This window comes from Lissotriton vulgaris, chromosome 3_1 (assembly GCF_964263255.1).
Source record: "Lissotriton vulgaris chromosome 3_1, aLisVul1.2, whole genome shotgun sequence".
Lineage (NCBI taxonomy): Eukaryota > Metazoa > Chordata > Amphibia > Caudata > Salamandridae > Lissotriton > Lissotriton vulgaris.
The window spans coordinates 1,410,279,334-1,410,295,961 of record NC_141689.1 but is presented as its reverse complement, the minus strand read 5'-3'; the positions used below and the strand labels follow the sequence as shown (position 1 = coordinate 1,410,295,961).

The window sequence follows — 16,628 nt, the reverse complement described above, 5'->3', positions numbered from 1 at the left end:
GAGGACCCGGGAATCCTGCGAATGATTATGCAGTCACCCTTCCCATCTTGATCGGTCTTGGACCTGACAAAGGAGACAGTCATCGTCTCACCCCTGATCTGAACGTGTTCCTGGCACAAACCCCCCACCACATCCTGTTTGTTTCTCGCCACCAGCTCACTTATCCTCATCGCCCCGTGAAATGCAAGCGTAAAAGCAGCTCGGAACAAACACGTCTCGAACTGAGACGAGCATGTGGCAGGGAGTGTGGCCAGCAACTGGGACAACCTATCCAGACCTATCGGGCGCCTCTCATCTACTCTGCGACCCTCAAGGCGTTGCCACCCACGCAGCGCTTTCTGTACCACGAAAGACGCTGTCGGGTCCTGGATATTATTTCAAGAAAATGTTTTGTAGGATGTTAGATCGGCTAGGAGAACCTCTGTATTAGAGAATCTGTTAAGGTTAGCCAAACATCGCAATGTGGTCATGAAATTGTACATAACATGAAACGTTTAATGTTTTTAATTTTGTTTTAATAAATACGGCCGGGAGGGTCACTCCCTCCCACTTCCAAAAACTTCAAGAACTGTTTCCGGTTTCCCTCCTTATGGGGATTGTGTTGAGAGGGGGTGGCGGGTATCTCGGCCATAAAGAAGGAACTGCAATTCTTGGGTGCTCTTTTTTGCTTTTTCCAGCATTTTATTGCCAATTAAAAATCCATATTATTAGGAAAGCTACCAGATTTGGAAACATATGAATTAGAGTTACCATGGATAAACCGGAGATAGTTCCATTGACCCCCAGCGAGAACTTGACCACAGCTTGAGTTCCTAATAAACCCGTAGAATTTACAGCACAACCCATGATCATGACCACTCAGGAATGCATATGAAGGGCATCAAGGTCAGACAACATGCTAATAGCAGAGAAATGACTTTGCAGACCAGGCTGTATCAGATGCATTACACGTGTGTTGAATTGCACAGATGTGAGTCCCGCGTGCAGCATATTGTTATACTCCACATGCAGACTTTGCCGCCTTGCCCTGAACTGCACTGACGTGTAATATTTGTGGGTAGTTGTGTTCATTAATATTTCCAGAATCTTCTACCGTGAGATCTCACGCACACCAAATCTGGTGGAGTTAGGATTTATATTCCAGATAGTTAAAAGGATTAGGAGACTGACGTACTGTCCTGATGCTGGCGCGGTGCTGAGTGCCAAAGTCTTGCATGAAGGGCCTACACCGAAAGTCAGACTTGTTAAAGGATGTTGCTACCTGTAATGAACAGGCTGGGACTTACACTACTTTAAAAGCGCTCTCTGCAAGACCCAAAGTCTTCTCGGGTGCATTGCAGACGTACTTTAACAGTGAAGAAATGAATGCTGTATAAGAGATTGATGGAGAACTCCTTTAGATTCGAGGAATGCGTAATAAGGGATGGAATGTAGTGGGTTGTGTAACCTTGTGTACTAAAGAAGTGCGGCTGTATCGAGAGCGCGTCTATTTTTAGCCACATCTGTGCATTAGCGAACGTATATGTATAGGTTGATAATGCAAAACATGACGGAAAAAACTTTGGTAATCCTGCTGTGGTGTATTTAGTGAATACTGCCACGTACTGTGTTCGAGTTTTTAATTTATACAAAATTAAAAAAGAACAAGTAATAAAAAAAGATCAGCTACGGGGATGATGGAAAGGGAAGGGACAGGAAACAACAAAAACATGATCTGGTGGTCTTTTCCAGGGTCCCAAGGCGTTCTGTCCCTGCCTAATCGCCGTACTTCCGGGCAGGCGATGACGTAGTACAAGCCATTGTGATTCATCTGCGAACCTAGCAACTCGCCTGATTACAGGAGCAGGCTCCCTCAGACTGCGTTGTTATGTGGAAAACAGGGCAGCTCCCACTCAACCAGAATCTTTGTAGGCCCAGAACCCGCAGTCTGCCCCTGCCGGCGACCAGTGGCTTCCCTTATGGCTGAGCTCATGGCAGACTCGCCCAGATCTACTGTGACAAAAATGAGGAATGCTCGATCGCCCTGTGAATTGTGCGTTTGGTGGTTTCTTAAGGGTTTGGGAGAAGGTAAGGAAAGGTGCGCATTGTTTCGAGAGTCACTTGGAATTAGAGAGGGGTGGAATTAGCCTAACATAATGGTTTTTAGTTTGTGTTTGGTTTTAGGATCGGCTATAATGAACATGAGGATTTTTTTTGTTATGGTGATTGGGTTTGCGCTAAATAGTGCCTTATTGGGTTCTCCTTCGAAGAAATGTCTGAACACCACTTCCCTGGCTATGCTCCCAAAACCTTTGTCCCATTCGCTGGCGAGTGGCCTCTTTCTCCTGGGCTTGGTCCAGGCTTTGATTGTCCTAGTCCAGCAGAGGCTCACTGTACCAGAAGCCGCTTTGTTCTACATAGTAATCCATTTTGCAGGTTTTGACCGGTACAGCATTGTGGAGTCATCAGACATTTAAATATGTATTTAATAGCCCAAATGTGCATTGAAGATTGAGCAATTCTTTTAAAAAGACTGCTTGTAGTAAAGTAGCTTTGTAGGGCGGGCGGTGAGGCAGATGCCATCTCTCAATGCGTGATCAAGGTCCCATGTTAAAGTAACACCACCTGCAGTGATACTTTGCTAAATGTCTCTGTTTTACTGCAGGCACATGTGTTGATTGGTGCCTTGCAAGAACTCCAGCGGTGGTGTCCGTTCTAGTTGCTGTTTTTGTGGAGTAATTGCATATGTTTGCTTTATTTTGCACTCCCCACAGAGTGACACCCTGTATTTCATAAGTTTGATCTGCATTCAAGTCTTGAGAAAGATGCTTCGGGTTTTGCCTGCTGGCTGCTTTGTGTTTCCCATTCAGATAACCGTCGACTATCAAATATGCATGTATGATTGGAAAAAATACCAAGCATCCATGTCCTGTCTCTGATATCGTGAATGCAGCTGTTGCCGAGGCCATGCAGTCACGTACAAAACCTGTGTACTGTGCAGACGCGTGGGTAAAGGAGGTATTAAGCATGTGTCAAAGGTCATCTGTACATTTATACACTGTTATCCACATAAATCGATGGACCTTCTTCCCGTCCATTTCATCTGTGCATTTTTCAAGGGATTCACTAGATTGTGTTTTTCTTTGTTTTAGGTATATTTAGAGAGTTTGGAGGAGCGCGGTGCGTGCACAATATTGTGAAATACCCGCAGTGCAGAGAGCACGCACTGATGATCATCCAGCAGCTCGTACTGTCCCTAAGTGGTGAGGACGACATGGGCACTCTTCTGGGATTGATGCACTCTGCTCCACCCACCGAACTACAGCTGAAGACCGATATTCTTCGGGTAAGTGCCATGAATTCGTAGTTTTTGTTTTGCATTTCTTACGTACCTAATATCCGTTTGGTATTTTGCATACGATTGTTTAGATTTGTGGTAGACAAGAAATTAGATCTGTCTTTCTTTAAAGCAGACTCGCACAACCTTAACAGGATCTAAGAACGTTTTGTTATGGTAACACTGTGTGGGCTAGAGAAAGAGGTAGCAGATTGTCTACAACACTGGCAGTGTTCGTTCCCCCAAGGGCATGTATTATCGGAGATGGCTCCAGAAACAAGTCATTAACTGATCAAGTCAGAATCATCTTTATTCGGATAGTAAAATATTCTAAAAAGTAAACCATATAGACAAGTATAATACAAGATAATAAAACCCCTACATCTGACAACATGGTAAACGTCGGGTTAAAAACAATCTATAATCACTATAATTTCAGCAGGCCCATTTTAATCAGTAAGCATTGTGCGCTGTGTCCGAACAAGCCGTTCTAAGGAATGAACACATGTCTCCAGATCCGGCATTTGCATAGAAAAACTAACAAGCATTTACAATGCAATGGTTTTGCCTTTGTTAAAACTAGAGCTATTGGCATTGCTCTTGACATTATTTTTATTTATGTTTTTTTAACATAAATAAATGGCATTGTCATTTACAATGCCACTAGGTTTATCTCTCGCAAATGACACACACAAACACACACAGAGCCCCCCCACACACAGCCCCCCACACACAGCCACACAGAGCCCCCCACACACACAGCCACACAGAGCCCCCCACACACACAGCCACACAGAGCCCCTCACACTCACAGCCACACAAAGCTTCCTACACACACAGCCACACAGAGCCCTCCACACACACCCACACAGCACAAGCAGGCAACAGGGGCACACAGAGGCACAAGCAGACAACAGGGGCACACGGAGGCACAAGCAGGCAACAGGGGCACACGGAGGCACAAGCAGGCAAAGGGGGCACACGCAACAGGGGCACGAAAACGGAGGCACAAGCAGGCAACAGGGGCACGAAAACGGAGGCACAAGCAGGCAACAGGGGCACACGGAGGCACAAGCAGGCAACAGCGGCACACGGAGGCACAAGCTGGCAACAGGGGCACACGGAGGCACAAGCAGGCAACAGGGGCACACGGAGGCACAAGCAGGCAACAGGGGCACGAAAACTGAGGCACAAGCAGGCGACAGGGGCACAAGGAGGCACCAGCAGGCAACAGGGGCACACGGAGGCACAAGCAGGCAACAGGGGCACAAGCAGGCAACAGGGGCACACGGAGGCACAAGCAGGCAACAGGGGCACACAGAGGCACAAGCAGGCAACATGGGCACACGGAAGCACAAGCAGGCAACAGGGTCATGAAAACGAGCACAAGCAGACAAAAGGGTCACAAGCATGAATTGTAATTTAGACGGGGCTGAAGTGGAGAACGGTCAGTAGGGAAGTAGTGCGGCTGGTGCAGTGGTACCAGGCCGAAAGGTGAGAGCACCCCAGTTTGGACAGTTTCCACTACCTAACAGGGATTGGTGGGAGGGGGGGCGTACTTCTTGCTTGCTTTAGGGCTGTTACTTCGGGGACGCAGTGCACGCTCCTGCCTGCTGCCGCCGGGACACGACAACAGGCAGGGAGAGGACAGGCTGGGAGAGGACAGGCTGGGAGAGGGCAGGGAGGAGACAGGCTGGGAGAGGGCAGGCTGGGAGAGGGAGGGGACAAGCTGGGAGAGGGCAGGGAGGGGACAGGCTGGGAGAGGGCAGGGAGGGGACAGGCTGGGAGAGGACAGGTTGGAAGTGGACAGGCTGGGAGAGGACAGGCTGGGAAAGGGCAGGCTGGAAGTGGACAGGCTGGGAAAGGACAGGCTGGGAAAGGGCAGGGAGGGGACAGGCTGGGAGAGAACAGGCTGGGAGAGAACAGGCTGGGATTGGGCAGGCTGGGAGTGGGCAGGCCGGGAGAGGACAGGCTGCGAGAGGACAGGCTGCGAGAGGACAGGCTGCGAGAGGACAGGCTGCGAGAGGACAGGCTGCGAGAGGACAGGCTGCGAGAGGACAGGCTGCGAGAGGACAGGCTGGGAAAGGACAGGCTGGGAAAGGACAGGGAGGGGACAGGCTGGGAGAGGGCAGGCCGCGAGAGGGCAGGCTGGGAGAGGACAGGCTGGGAGAGGGCAGGCGGGGAGAGGGCAGGCTGGGAGAGGGCTGCAAACAGCTGGCCTGGGAAAACAGCACAGGGATCCTTGAAACCAACGCCCGTACTTCATAACTGTAACCAGTCCCTATAAGACCAGGGAAGCAGTGCTTGGATCCCTGAAACCAGAGGCAATTCTCTGTGTCTGAAGCCTGTCCGGAAACTTGCAAACCCAGGCCTCACTGGAGAGACACTGGCGATTGCCATCTTGAGGAGTGAAATAACTGGCGGATCGTGACAACTTCAGGAATAGCCTTTTGGTGCGGTTGGTGATCAGGACAGCAGAGGAAGCCCGAATATCATCTTTGTTGGGGGCTGTTCGGGGATCAAAACAAAAATGGAGGAAGGCCCTCTGAGGGAGGGGGGGGGGGGGCGGGAGGGGTCTGATTCATCACCAGCTCATTGAAGTGTTCAGAGTTAGAATCGTCTTTGGTTGTAGGGGAGGGCTGATGGGCGGGGGCAGAGGTCACTCACTCTGGTCTCCCTGTAGGGCCACAGCATTAACCATCTTGCAGAGTGAAAGCTGAAGGCCAAGGCGTCGGCCGCAGCCCCGTGCTGCCGTCCTACAGGCGCCTGGACGATACCACGCAGCGCTGCCCCTGGCTCTCGTCCGCCTGCCTCCTACTTTCCCTGCAGCCAACCATCTCCTCGGATGACGGGCTGCCAGCGATACCTCCCTGCAGCTTGGTTTTCTTGTAAAGTGCTCTGATGCCTCCAGGCCATGTCCACACTATATAAAATCAATGCCAACATTCGTAATGGCCGTAGGAAAGTTCTCAATCTACTGTGGTTGTTGCCTGCCTCAAAAAGTAACTTATAAAAAGGTAAGTTACATCTTTCATTTTTCCAAATTTAAAACTACAAAAAGCTTGTATATAAACTGTCTTTTAAAAATGAAATGTTTATTTCATGCTCACTCCCCCTGCCCCTTTAAAAACGCTCACCTCACGACTGTGTTTACATTAAACAAATAAATACTCCCACTTCAACCTCTCATTAGGAGCCACGGGGTGCATGGTGTCTGAGTGGCCGGTCAGTGGTGAGGCAGGGAATTTCTGCTGTACAAAGGGTCACCGCAGCCACTGAAACCGCAGGTATCTTGTTGAGCATGTGAATCGTAGTGGTAACAATAGCTCTTTTGTCTGCCTCCGCTAACGTTTGTAAATTGAGCGAGTGACATCAATAGACCCTCCGAAAGACATCGCGCTACACGAGTGTTGCCAGCTGCCGGCGTACCTTCCCCAATGACCCTGTGCAGATGAAAGCCCCATCACCTAACTCACATCTACACTTACCTTCGCTCAGCTGCAGAGCAAACAGTCCGCTTCAAAAAGTAACGCTCGGGTGACCTGTGCCGCTGGCAAGTACTTCCGGCGGGATAGACGGGACAGTCCTGTGCATAAAAGATTCCAACACCTCCCTGGGTTAGTGCACGGACTCTCTTGTGACGTTACTTAGAGTCTCCCTGCCGGGATCACGATCCTACACATACAAAACACCCTATTTAGTGATGTAACGTCTCTCCTGCTTCCTCGCGCTCACCCTGCCGCTTCCCAAACGGCAGAGCAGCCAGTTGCCAGTTAACATTCTTAGGAGGGGGGGGGGATCCATCGGCTGCAGACCCGGACCAGATTCGGGGGCGTTGACGAGAAGAGGCTTTCGGCTGACGTAGCCAAAAGCCAAAAATTCTCGGGAACGCCCCCGAATCTGGTCCGAGATTGACGGACAGAGCCCTCTCCCAATGGCTAGCCTCCATTTATGGAGCTAGCCAATGGGAGGAGGGGGCGGATACCCGACCCCACACAGAAATCATAACGTTTTTTGGCGCATGCGCACTACGTGCGCATCGCCAGTCAAAACCTAAAAAACACCCTAAAGGTCCTATTATTGTGCTTTCTTTAATGAGTGGAAGTAGAAAGTGCTTTGTATATTTTAAATGAGATTTACAAAAAAGTGCAAAGTGCTGCGTAGTCTGACCAGGGGGAGGGGAGGAGGGGGTTAGGGGGGCATAGCATTTTTCAGAAGTCACGGACAGTACTTCTCGATTTTTGAGGACTTTATCTGCTTGCAAGCCTATTTTGAAGCGTGGAGAAGAGATGAACAACATGACTTTTTTGAAGCTCTCGTCTGAAGTATTCTTAAGAACATAGTTTTACATTTGAAAGCTTTGCATGTCAATGTACATCACCTCCATTTGAGCCCTTTTGACAGAATTGCTTAGTGATGTCTCACCGTACTTGTAGTGAATGTTTAGATTGTATTATTTATGTTGTAGCTTTTATGTAGCACGTTATGCCCCAACATTGGGCATTGAAGCACATTTTCAGATGGCTACCATGCTAAAAACGTGGGGGAGTGCATGGTTGGTAGAATGCTGCTGTTGAGCTCTTACATGGGAAGCGTTTTAATATCATGAATGAGGCACAAAGAGGTGCTCTTACCGTGTCTTGAGTTATAGACTTTCTAACTAGTGTGATGGAAGCGGTGGTGTGAGAGACAGACACACACATTATGATTATATTTAGTACTAAAATATATGGACAGCTACACAGCACCAACTTACAATGGCAGAGGGTGCTGTGCATGTGTACCCCTCAAGGCAGAGGGGTAGGGTAATCAAAGAAGGCCTTCTAATACATATGACAACACACAATACAAAGATGCTGTCATAGGAGCGAAACCGTGACATGGGGAAGAGTAAAAGTTGGTGACGTGAGCAGTAGCCACACACCTGTTAAAGACAGGAATACTTCTTGCTGGTGTACAAATGGAGCTCGTGGACTAGGAAAGGCATGCAAGAGCAATACTTAAAGGCTTTAAATTAAGACCCCTAAACAAGTCTTTTGTCCAAATAGAGTTAGTGGCCTTATTGGTCACCAAAAGGGCAGACCCGGTGATACAGCGCGCAGGTCACCCGACTAACTTTTATTACCAAATAGTGCACACTTGGGCCCATAAGATAACTAATTTTATTTATACTTTAATCAGGTAACCTACACACTTTTATCAGCAATTCAGTTTCCCTTCTTTCTATCTTCGTGTACCTGACTTACCAATCCTCGTCACAGGTACCTAAGATCACAATGGATCAGGGAGCTAGCTGTGGGACAAATAGACAACACAAATACCATATACACATTGAAAAATGTTTATCTCTTTTATAATAACCACAAACTCCGAAAGTTTTGAAAACCTTTATCTAATCATCTTCATCATCAATTGCCATGAGCATGAAATTTACACAGATCAAACTATCTATAACTAGAATTAGAAATATTGTATAGCCATGAATGAACGTAAGAATCATTTAGAAATCGAAAAATAGAGGGAAGGAAAAATAAGGAACACGCTATTTTGATTAATAGACTTTCACAATTTCACTAAAGGCGGGTAAAGAAAGGGAACATACTAATCAAAGTTGACTTTCGAAATTCACTAACGGTTCAGAGGAAACGAAACTTATGCAATTTGATTTATCAAGATATACTTATTTTCTATAGGGAAGGTAAGAGTGGAACATACTATATATGCAAACAAATCAGTATTAACTAAAGGTAGGGAGAAAAGTGGAACATGCTAATAGACAAATTTTGCATGAAAATCTAATTTATAGATAGACAGGAAAAGGACGTAGGCAATTATGCTTTATTCGAGACGAGAGATAAAGTTTAAGATAGACAAACACCCACGTAGAGTTTATATTTACCTAGGACGGAATGAAGACCAACCCTGGCCACGGGTCAGTTGGAAAAGGCGGGAAAGGACCCTCAAGGACTTAAGCGGCCAGTAGGCGAGCAGGTACGGCTCATGGACAGTCAGGACAGGATAACCCCAGGATTTGGATCAGGACCGGGCTCACCAAAAGGGTACGACCAACACCTGCAGCTTCGGTTGCAACGCCTGCGCTACTCCCTCTCTGCAAGGAATCTGCCAATAACCCCGATTGGGTTCTCGAATCTCCCAGCAAAGTAATTCGCCAGCACTTAAGGTTCCCAAAACCCCGACTGGGTTTGTGGAAAATACCGACAGAGTGCTCCGCAGCTCTCTGTATCAATCACCTATAGAGTTCGTTGGGTCAGTGACAGGTCAGCTATTCGGACAAGTCGGACAATTTCTCTAGCTAAACCTAGGCTAGTTATACTGTTTTCGGGTCAGTGTACCACCCCCCAATGTTGCAAGTGAAAGGATCCCCAACTTCTGATTGGCCAAAAGAGGAGGATAGATCATCACACCGCCTAAATTTTAGACTTTCTCAGGCTTAATATTCAATTTTCGTTCCCACCCCTTACATTCTAGTTCCCATGACACATGATTTACAGTGAACAATAGAGTATACAGAAGTTAATACAATTGTATCAAAATTAGGTACAAGTCAGCTTCTTCAGCTAGGTTGTTCAGGTTCCCAGGAGCATCTGGCTGTGTCTGCCAGCTGGCTGGGTTCCACTGCTGCATGGCTTTCTTTTCCCTATCACTTGATTAGTATCATACAGGCTTCAAAGATGGAGTATCAAGTGTCTCCCAGGCCCAAAGGTTACGATACATGAAGAGCAAGCGAAAACAATTTAGAAACACAGAAAAAATGAATACACTGTATACCATGATTGACTATACTACCCCCTTACTTTATAATAACTATAGCATTAGGGTAAGTGCAGAACAAATGGCTTTGCAAAAGCGGCAATGCAAGCTCGGAGCATATGAGAAAACAAAGCGGCCATTTTAAGTGCATTACGCATGAGCAACAAATTCCCTCCATAACTGCGAGTGCACATGGGTATGACCGACGCATGCGCAGACTAATTTCCCCGCAAAGCAGCGACCATTTTAGAGGCAAGCGTATTACGATTAATAAACACAAAAGCAAGCTTCACTGGGACACCCCGTGTAGTGTAAAATATGCAATATTAGTAAGACAAACAGATTGATTACAGAGTTAAGGTTACTCGAGGTTCATGAATACAAGCAAGTTGCTTAATGTGCGAATACTTGCTCCATATTAAAACAATTAATTCCATACCAAAACTGCCATTATGTTTTTGTGCACAAGGGCATTTCTCCAGCAATGATGGACTCTGTATGATTGGAACTTTCACAACACTGCACATAGACTAATAGTCCAAGAGGGAAGGTTGGGTGTGATGGTAGATAGCATAGATGATTGACAGTGTTTCCACCCTCTTTTCCTAGGAGAGCATTGATGGTTATTTGTTGAGCTTGAACTTGAAATATTAAAAGGACAGAAAGGTAGTTGGGACATGGTCTTGTTAGTTTGTTTTCCCTGTAGAGTGCCTTTTTTGCCTGCCTTCTAAGCTCATCCTCACTTCTTTCAGGATTCATTGCAAGTGGCAGCAAAAAAAACTAGTTTCGGGGTTCCCTGGTAAGTAACAGTCCACATGGGAATTATTTTTGTAAGCTTTGGCAAGAAGCAGCAAATCCAGATGTTAAGTATGAAGAGAAGGATATTCACAAGATTGTGGCAATGACATAGTCCTTTAAAAAGTTGCTGAGCCTTAGAAAGATTTTTGGGGGAAGCAGGAAGATAAGTAAAATCCTTAATTACTACAGCTGGTGGGAAAAATCTTTTGTGATTTTCTGCCATTTCATTCTGTCTGTACTACAGAAGGATTGGAAACAAATGGATGCTGCCTGCAGAGCCCTGCAGGCTCGAGTTAGAAGAATAGCAGATTATCCCTGGAAGTCGCAGACTCTCTCGGGAATTATTAAGTGCCTGGGGTTTGCCTGCATTGGATGGGAGAGTCTGGCTGCAGGTTAGCCTATGTGGCCAGCCCTCGCTGTGCACAGCCAAAGGCCATACGCAGTGAAGGGTGGTCACCCAGGTTGGGTTGGGTGCACTAACTGATCATAAGCCAGCCTCTGTGGCAAACTCTTGCTGCCATTGCTGGAGGTCATACTGTGGAGATTTGCCACAAATTGTGAGGTGTGACGCTTCCCACAGAACACAGCTTGAAGCTATGTGAAGTTTGGATGTGTCACCCACTGAGTGGGACACAGACAATGCAGCCAACACCATCTTCCCCACACACAGCATATTGGTCATTAGAAGGGTTAGACGCAGGACATGCAGCCATCGTCCGTGCTCACAGAAGGAGGCCACGCAGAAAACATGCTTCAAATTACATCACTGTTGACATCTCAAACAACATTGATTACATCACTTATGAGATCAGGATACTTGATGACTTCACTGGATGACTAAGTATAATGTGTGGTGCTCAATGTGTGCACATCATGCAGAGTGAAGAAATAATACAAAATTCTTCTGCCCACTGTATACCGCAAAAACAAAAGTTAGAACAACAGAAGTGTGTACAGTTAATACTAAGGAGAAAGGTTGAGATCTTAGTGTAAGGTTGAAGAGTATATTCAAATATTGGATTTACGTGAGTTCGGCTGAAGACAATAGAGTCTAGTGTTGACCGTCTACTCAAGCAATTCAAAGTTTCTTTTTTTTGTAGTTCTTCCTGTTCATTTTTTTATTAATGTTTTATTTCTAAAGCGTAACTCTTATCCCCTAGGATATATCACAGCGCTGAGTAAATGGCCGGATCTGACAACTGAGGTATCACACTGAACAAAACATATCATAGCGTCTGCTAGCCCGAAAAAAGCCAGGGTTTAGTTCCTTTCTGAACCTGGTGTGATCATTGATAAGTCAAATTTTCAAAGGAAGAGAATTCCACTGAACTGTCACAAAATAAGAAAAGGATCAGCCTCCTGATCGCTCTTTCTTTATCCTTTTGATTTTAGCCAGAACCAAATCACGGGATCTCAGCTCTCTAGTAGGTTCATTTAGAACTTTCTGTCCCCTGTGTAGAATGTTGTAATATCATTATAGCCCTTCTGCCTCTAGCTATGCTGATCTTTAAAGGACTTCTGCAACGTTATAGAACTTTGCTGTGACCTTAGAACTCTGGTATATGAGTTTTAATGACTGCTATAGCCCTCTGCAGCAGGCTATACTGTTGTAGCAAATCTGTAATGTGTACTAGTCACAGATGGGCTCTGTATACTGATGCTATAGGAAAATGGTCAACTTCAGTGAACACTGAATATACTTTTTACGGCATGGAAGGGGTGAGACCTGTGAGTGAGATTGAAGAATATACTGTTTGCATTATAAGCACCACTAACAGAGATATTGTGTGCACAAAATGTGCAGAGATAGTCAAAATTATTAGTATATGTTTGAAGTTCATATATATTACACACAAGGTAGAGGAGAGTTTAAGTACTTTCCCAAAAGATAATGGTGTTTACAGTAGATTGTAGATTCAGGCATTCAATATTTCTAGTATGTTTCACCTTTTAGGCCACGGCCATGGTTTCCTACCCACAGCGTAGCAATGAAAGTCTACACCTAGTATGACCTAAAGACAGCATAGAGGGGATAGCGTGGTAACGGTTGGGTAAAGTTGTGCTTATTTGATATGTAGTGTTCAGATCAGTGCAAAATGTTCTCAGAGACAACTTTCAAAGTGTAAGAAATTGGATTAATTTTTTGGGAGGATACCACCCTCAACGAATAATCACCATCCTTTCCAGGATTGAACGCTCAAAAAGTCTCTAAATTATCCTGAACTCCACCCCCTGGTAGTTATGGCATAGAGTAGACCATCTTGGATTAGAGCAAAATGAAAGCATTTATGCAATACAAAAGCATCAATAAAGTCGAAATGCAAAAAAAATCCTATATTAAATTAGAAAAATAGTAAACTTTTAATAAACAAAATTACACCAAAATTATAAAAATCTAATAAGAGGAACTGAAGATATGAATTTTCAAGCAGGAATAGTGCCAAGAAGCATATTGCCGTTGATGGTCAATGGTAAACTTCTAATGCCCCTGGGACCACAAGAGAGCCACTTGGAGACTTGCAAGCTGTAAGGCAGAGGCCAAACAGCAGGACACAGTCCAGGTCCAGTTGCCACTGGTCAGCTAGATAGTTGCAGGAAAAGTCCTCTTATAGCTCCTTGCATCCCTGTAGCTTTAACAGGAGGTTAGCTTTATGACTCTTGGAGTCCACGTCTTAGTCCTAAGTGCAAGAGAGAGCAGGTATGGTCCTTCAGAGCTCTTCTCAGGTCGCAGACCGCAAGTGCAGTCATCTTCTGATCTTCCTCAGTGCCAGATGTGTTCAGAAATGGGTATCATTCCCACCTTGGGCATTTTCAAGACTGTGAAAGTCTTCAACAGCACTAAACTTGGGCACTGAGGGCTGGGAGTGTGTGTGGAGAGTGTAGTATGGTAATCCTAGTGTCCTCCCACATCTAAAACTTAAGTCCAGTTCAGGACAGCCACTATACTTGAAGTAAACCCAGAAGACAGGCACAGTCTGATGGAACAAAAATAGGATTTTAAGCAACCAGACAGTGGATGCACAAGAATTGCTTTTTGTTTCCGTTTCTCTTCCTTTCAGGTGCTCCTCAAAGTGTGAAATGTAAACCTAGCAACCTGCCAAGCAGGATTTGACTCAGTAATGTCAAAAAGGTTGCTTACAGCCCCACCATGCATATTCTGTTCGGTTCAAATGAGTAATCCCCGCCCATTCACCTCAGCTTATTGTTTGGTCCTAGAAGGCACGTTGCACCTTTTCCCACACCTATTCAAATTTTAACTACTAGCAGACAGAGGGAGAGCAAACGCAAATTCAGCCCACAGCAACATCAGGAAGGGAAAATGTAACTTTCTACAAGTGGCTTTTCCTTAATATTTGTTAAAAATCAGACTTAAACATTGAATTGAATAACTATTAAGAATAGTTGTTTCATTATTTTAGTAGATATTCACCTTCCCGAGATACAATAGTAGGATTTTTAATCTCTACTCTGGTTTTCTACATATGATGGTAGGTCTGACAGAGTCTGGGATGACCACGCAGAAGTGGCAGATTTCCTACATTAGACTTATCATTTAGCTGAAAGGTTTGATCTGGGTGAATATCCGAATATGTACACCATCAATGTGGGTCATACTTTGTGAATAAAATAGTTTGTACTGTAATAGTATTTGTTGGTGGTGTGAGAAGATAAATGTTCTCCATGTGCGCGTCAAAAATTGTCATTGGTGCATTAATAACATTGTGGAATATTTAGTGAAAATACAGGTTTCCACAATATAGATCCAATTTGTGATGTCATGTGTGATTTCATCAGGGATGTCCTCAATTGTATCATTTGCCTAATGCCTTGAGAGGTCATGAGACGTGCAAGGTGGGTCTGGGAGTTATAGTTTGAAGAACTAGCTCTTAAACTGGCCATTGGGGTTTGTAGGTTGTGTATCTGATAGACTTCTAGCCTCAGATTACTTACCTTAGAATATCCCCCAGGCATAAGACTGGATATGGAAGTTTCTTGAACAGTACCCCAGTGGCGCTGGTAGGTGCAGACGTTCAGTTCAGCATTGCCGGAAATTATGTGCGCATTACTTATGTAGGCACCACCCCAGTGCATTGATGTTAGTGTTTTCCTCTCTGCACCAGTTAGCGCCGATCCGCGAGGAGCCACTGTGAGAAGGTGGCCTGATATGCAGTGCTCACTATTCTAGTGAACACTATGTATCAGTCCAGCAACCCTTATTGATGATTGGTTGTAAGTCAACCTTATAGACCAGCTATCCTAGTAGCGTGGATACGAGCAGTCTAAGGCTAAAGACTTGAGAGGGCGTGTTAAGCCAACTGTTTACCACACATATACCCCTGGAATACCAAGTGAAAGGACACCACACAAGTGTTATGAAAATAAACAGTTATTTATTAAGAATCACAACAGCCCTGTACTCTTTATGAGGACAGGGTACTAAGCACAAACCAAAACTCTTACAAAAATACTTCAGTTAGCACAGTATATACAAATGCCCGAGGGGCACGGAAAACCATATACTCTGAAAGTGGAATGCGAAATTACTAGCAGGTAAGTACAGTACTAATAGGCTTTGGAATCGCTAGGACTTGACTATAGAATCGTTAGATTACTTCTAGGAGACCCAGGGGACTCGGGTGCAGAGTGTGCACTCTCACGCGTGATGCGGGACAAAGTCTATGGTAGCTAGGAATTGCAAAGTTAGTGTTCTCGGGCGAACCCGACCTGGTAGGAGGAAAACGAAAGTGGATTCTGACCCTTGGATACTGAGGCTATGCTGGGGCACCGAAATGCCGAAGTTACCTAGCCCAGGGGCTGCAGCTGCATAGGACTCAAAGGACGTCGGGAATCCTCGTTGACGGACCAGGAGCCTGGAAGAAAGAAGTTGCTGGCAGGCGACCAGTGAAGAAAGTTCGATGGATCCAAGCCTGGATCGAAGGAAGATGACACCTGAAAGCAGAGGAGACCAAGTTCGTGACTACTAGCCAGTAGTCAGTGGGCACCAGGAGGGCACCGGATGGTAGCCACCTCGACTAGGCGAGTGGGTGACGCTGTGCTCGAAGATCTCACGGACCAGGAGGCGTCGGCGACCAGGAAGGAGGAGCGAGCTGTCCCACGAAGATAGAAGCTGTCGGCGTCGCTGGACCCAGGATTGGGCAACAAAGCCTTGGCAAATTCAAGCCCACGCGGTGGACCTAAAATGGCGTCTGGAGTGGACCAGGAGGGTCCGGGGTGCCTCTCTTGAAGAAGGAAGCAAGGGCCAGTCTGGAGCAACCAGACCAGCAGCAGTGATGTCGTCGGGCGTCGTTCAGAAGGCCACAAGCCAGCCGGCTAGTAGCCAAACAACGCGGTGCACAGCAAACAGCAGAAGGGCCCCACGCAGATCGTGGAGATGCAGGGAGGCTGATCTTGGGTGCTGGAGCTGCGCAGGGTTGGGGCTTCTCGGACCCCAAAGCACTCACCAGTGGAAGACTCGGTGGGCTTGTTACGAAGAAGTCGTGCAGTCTTGGCGATCGTCGGTCCCTCGAGGTCTCGTCGCACTCATGGTTCTCAGCTTTGCTGTAGAGGTGAGTAGAGGTCAGAGGTGCCAGGGAAGCCGGGTCTCGTCGAGCTGGGTCGTCGGATTCGTGAAGAAGGACTTGCAGCAGACCGCAGTGTTCTTAGGATGGTGCCCGCTTGATGCAGGGTGACTACTCCTTAGCCACAAGGGAGAATCTTGAAGAAGAAATCTTGATGTCCTTTC

The 16,628-nt window shown here is 46.2% G+C and overlaps 1 protein-coding gene across 4 annotated transcripts in view; it reads left to right on the top strand.

Moving 5' to 3' along the window:
- The window catches only part of WDFY3 (WD repeat and FYVE domain containing 3), a 2,050,643-nt gene that overhangs the window by 616,979 nt on the left and 1,417,036 nt on the right, over window positions 1-16,628 (top strand). For all 4 annotated transcript variants that reach the window (XM_086961876.1, XM_086961875.1, XM_086961873.1 and 1 more), the window contains exon 13: window positions 3,132-3,325. In XM_086961876.1, coding sequence (XP_086818002.1) covers window positions 3,132-3,325 — 194 coding nt within the window. The remainder of the gene's footprint in view (window positions 1-3,131; window positions 3,326-16,628) is intronic.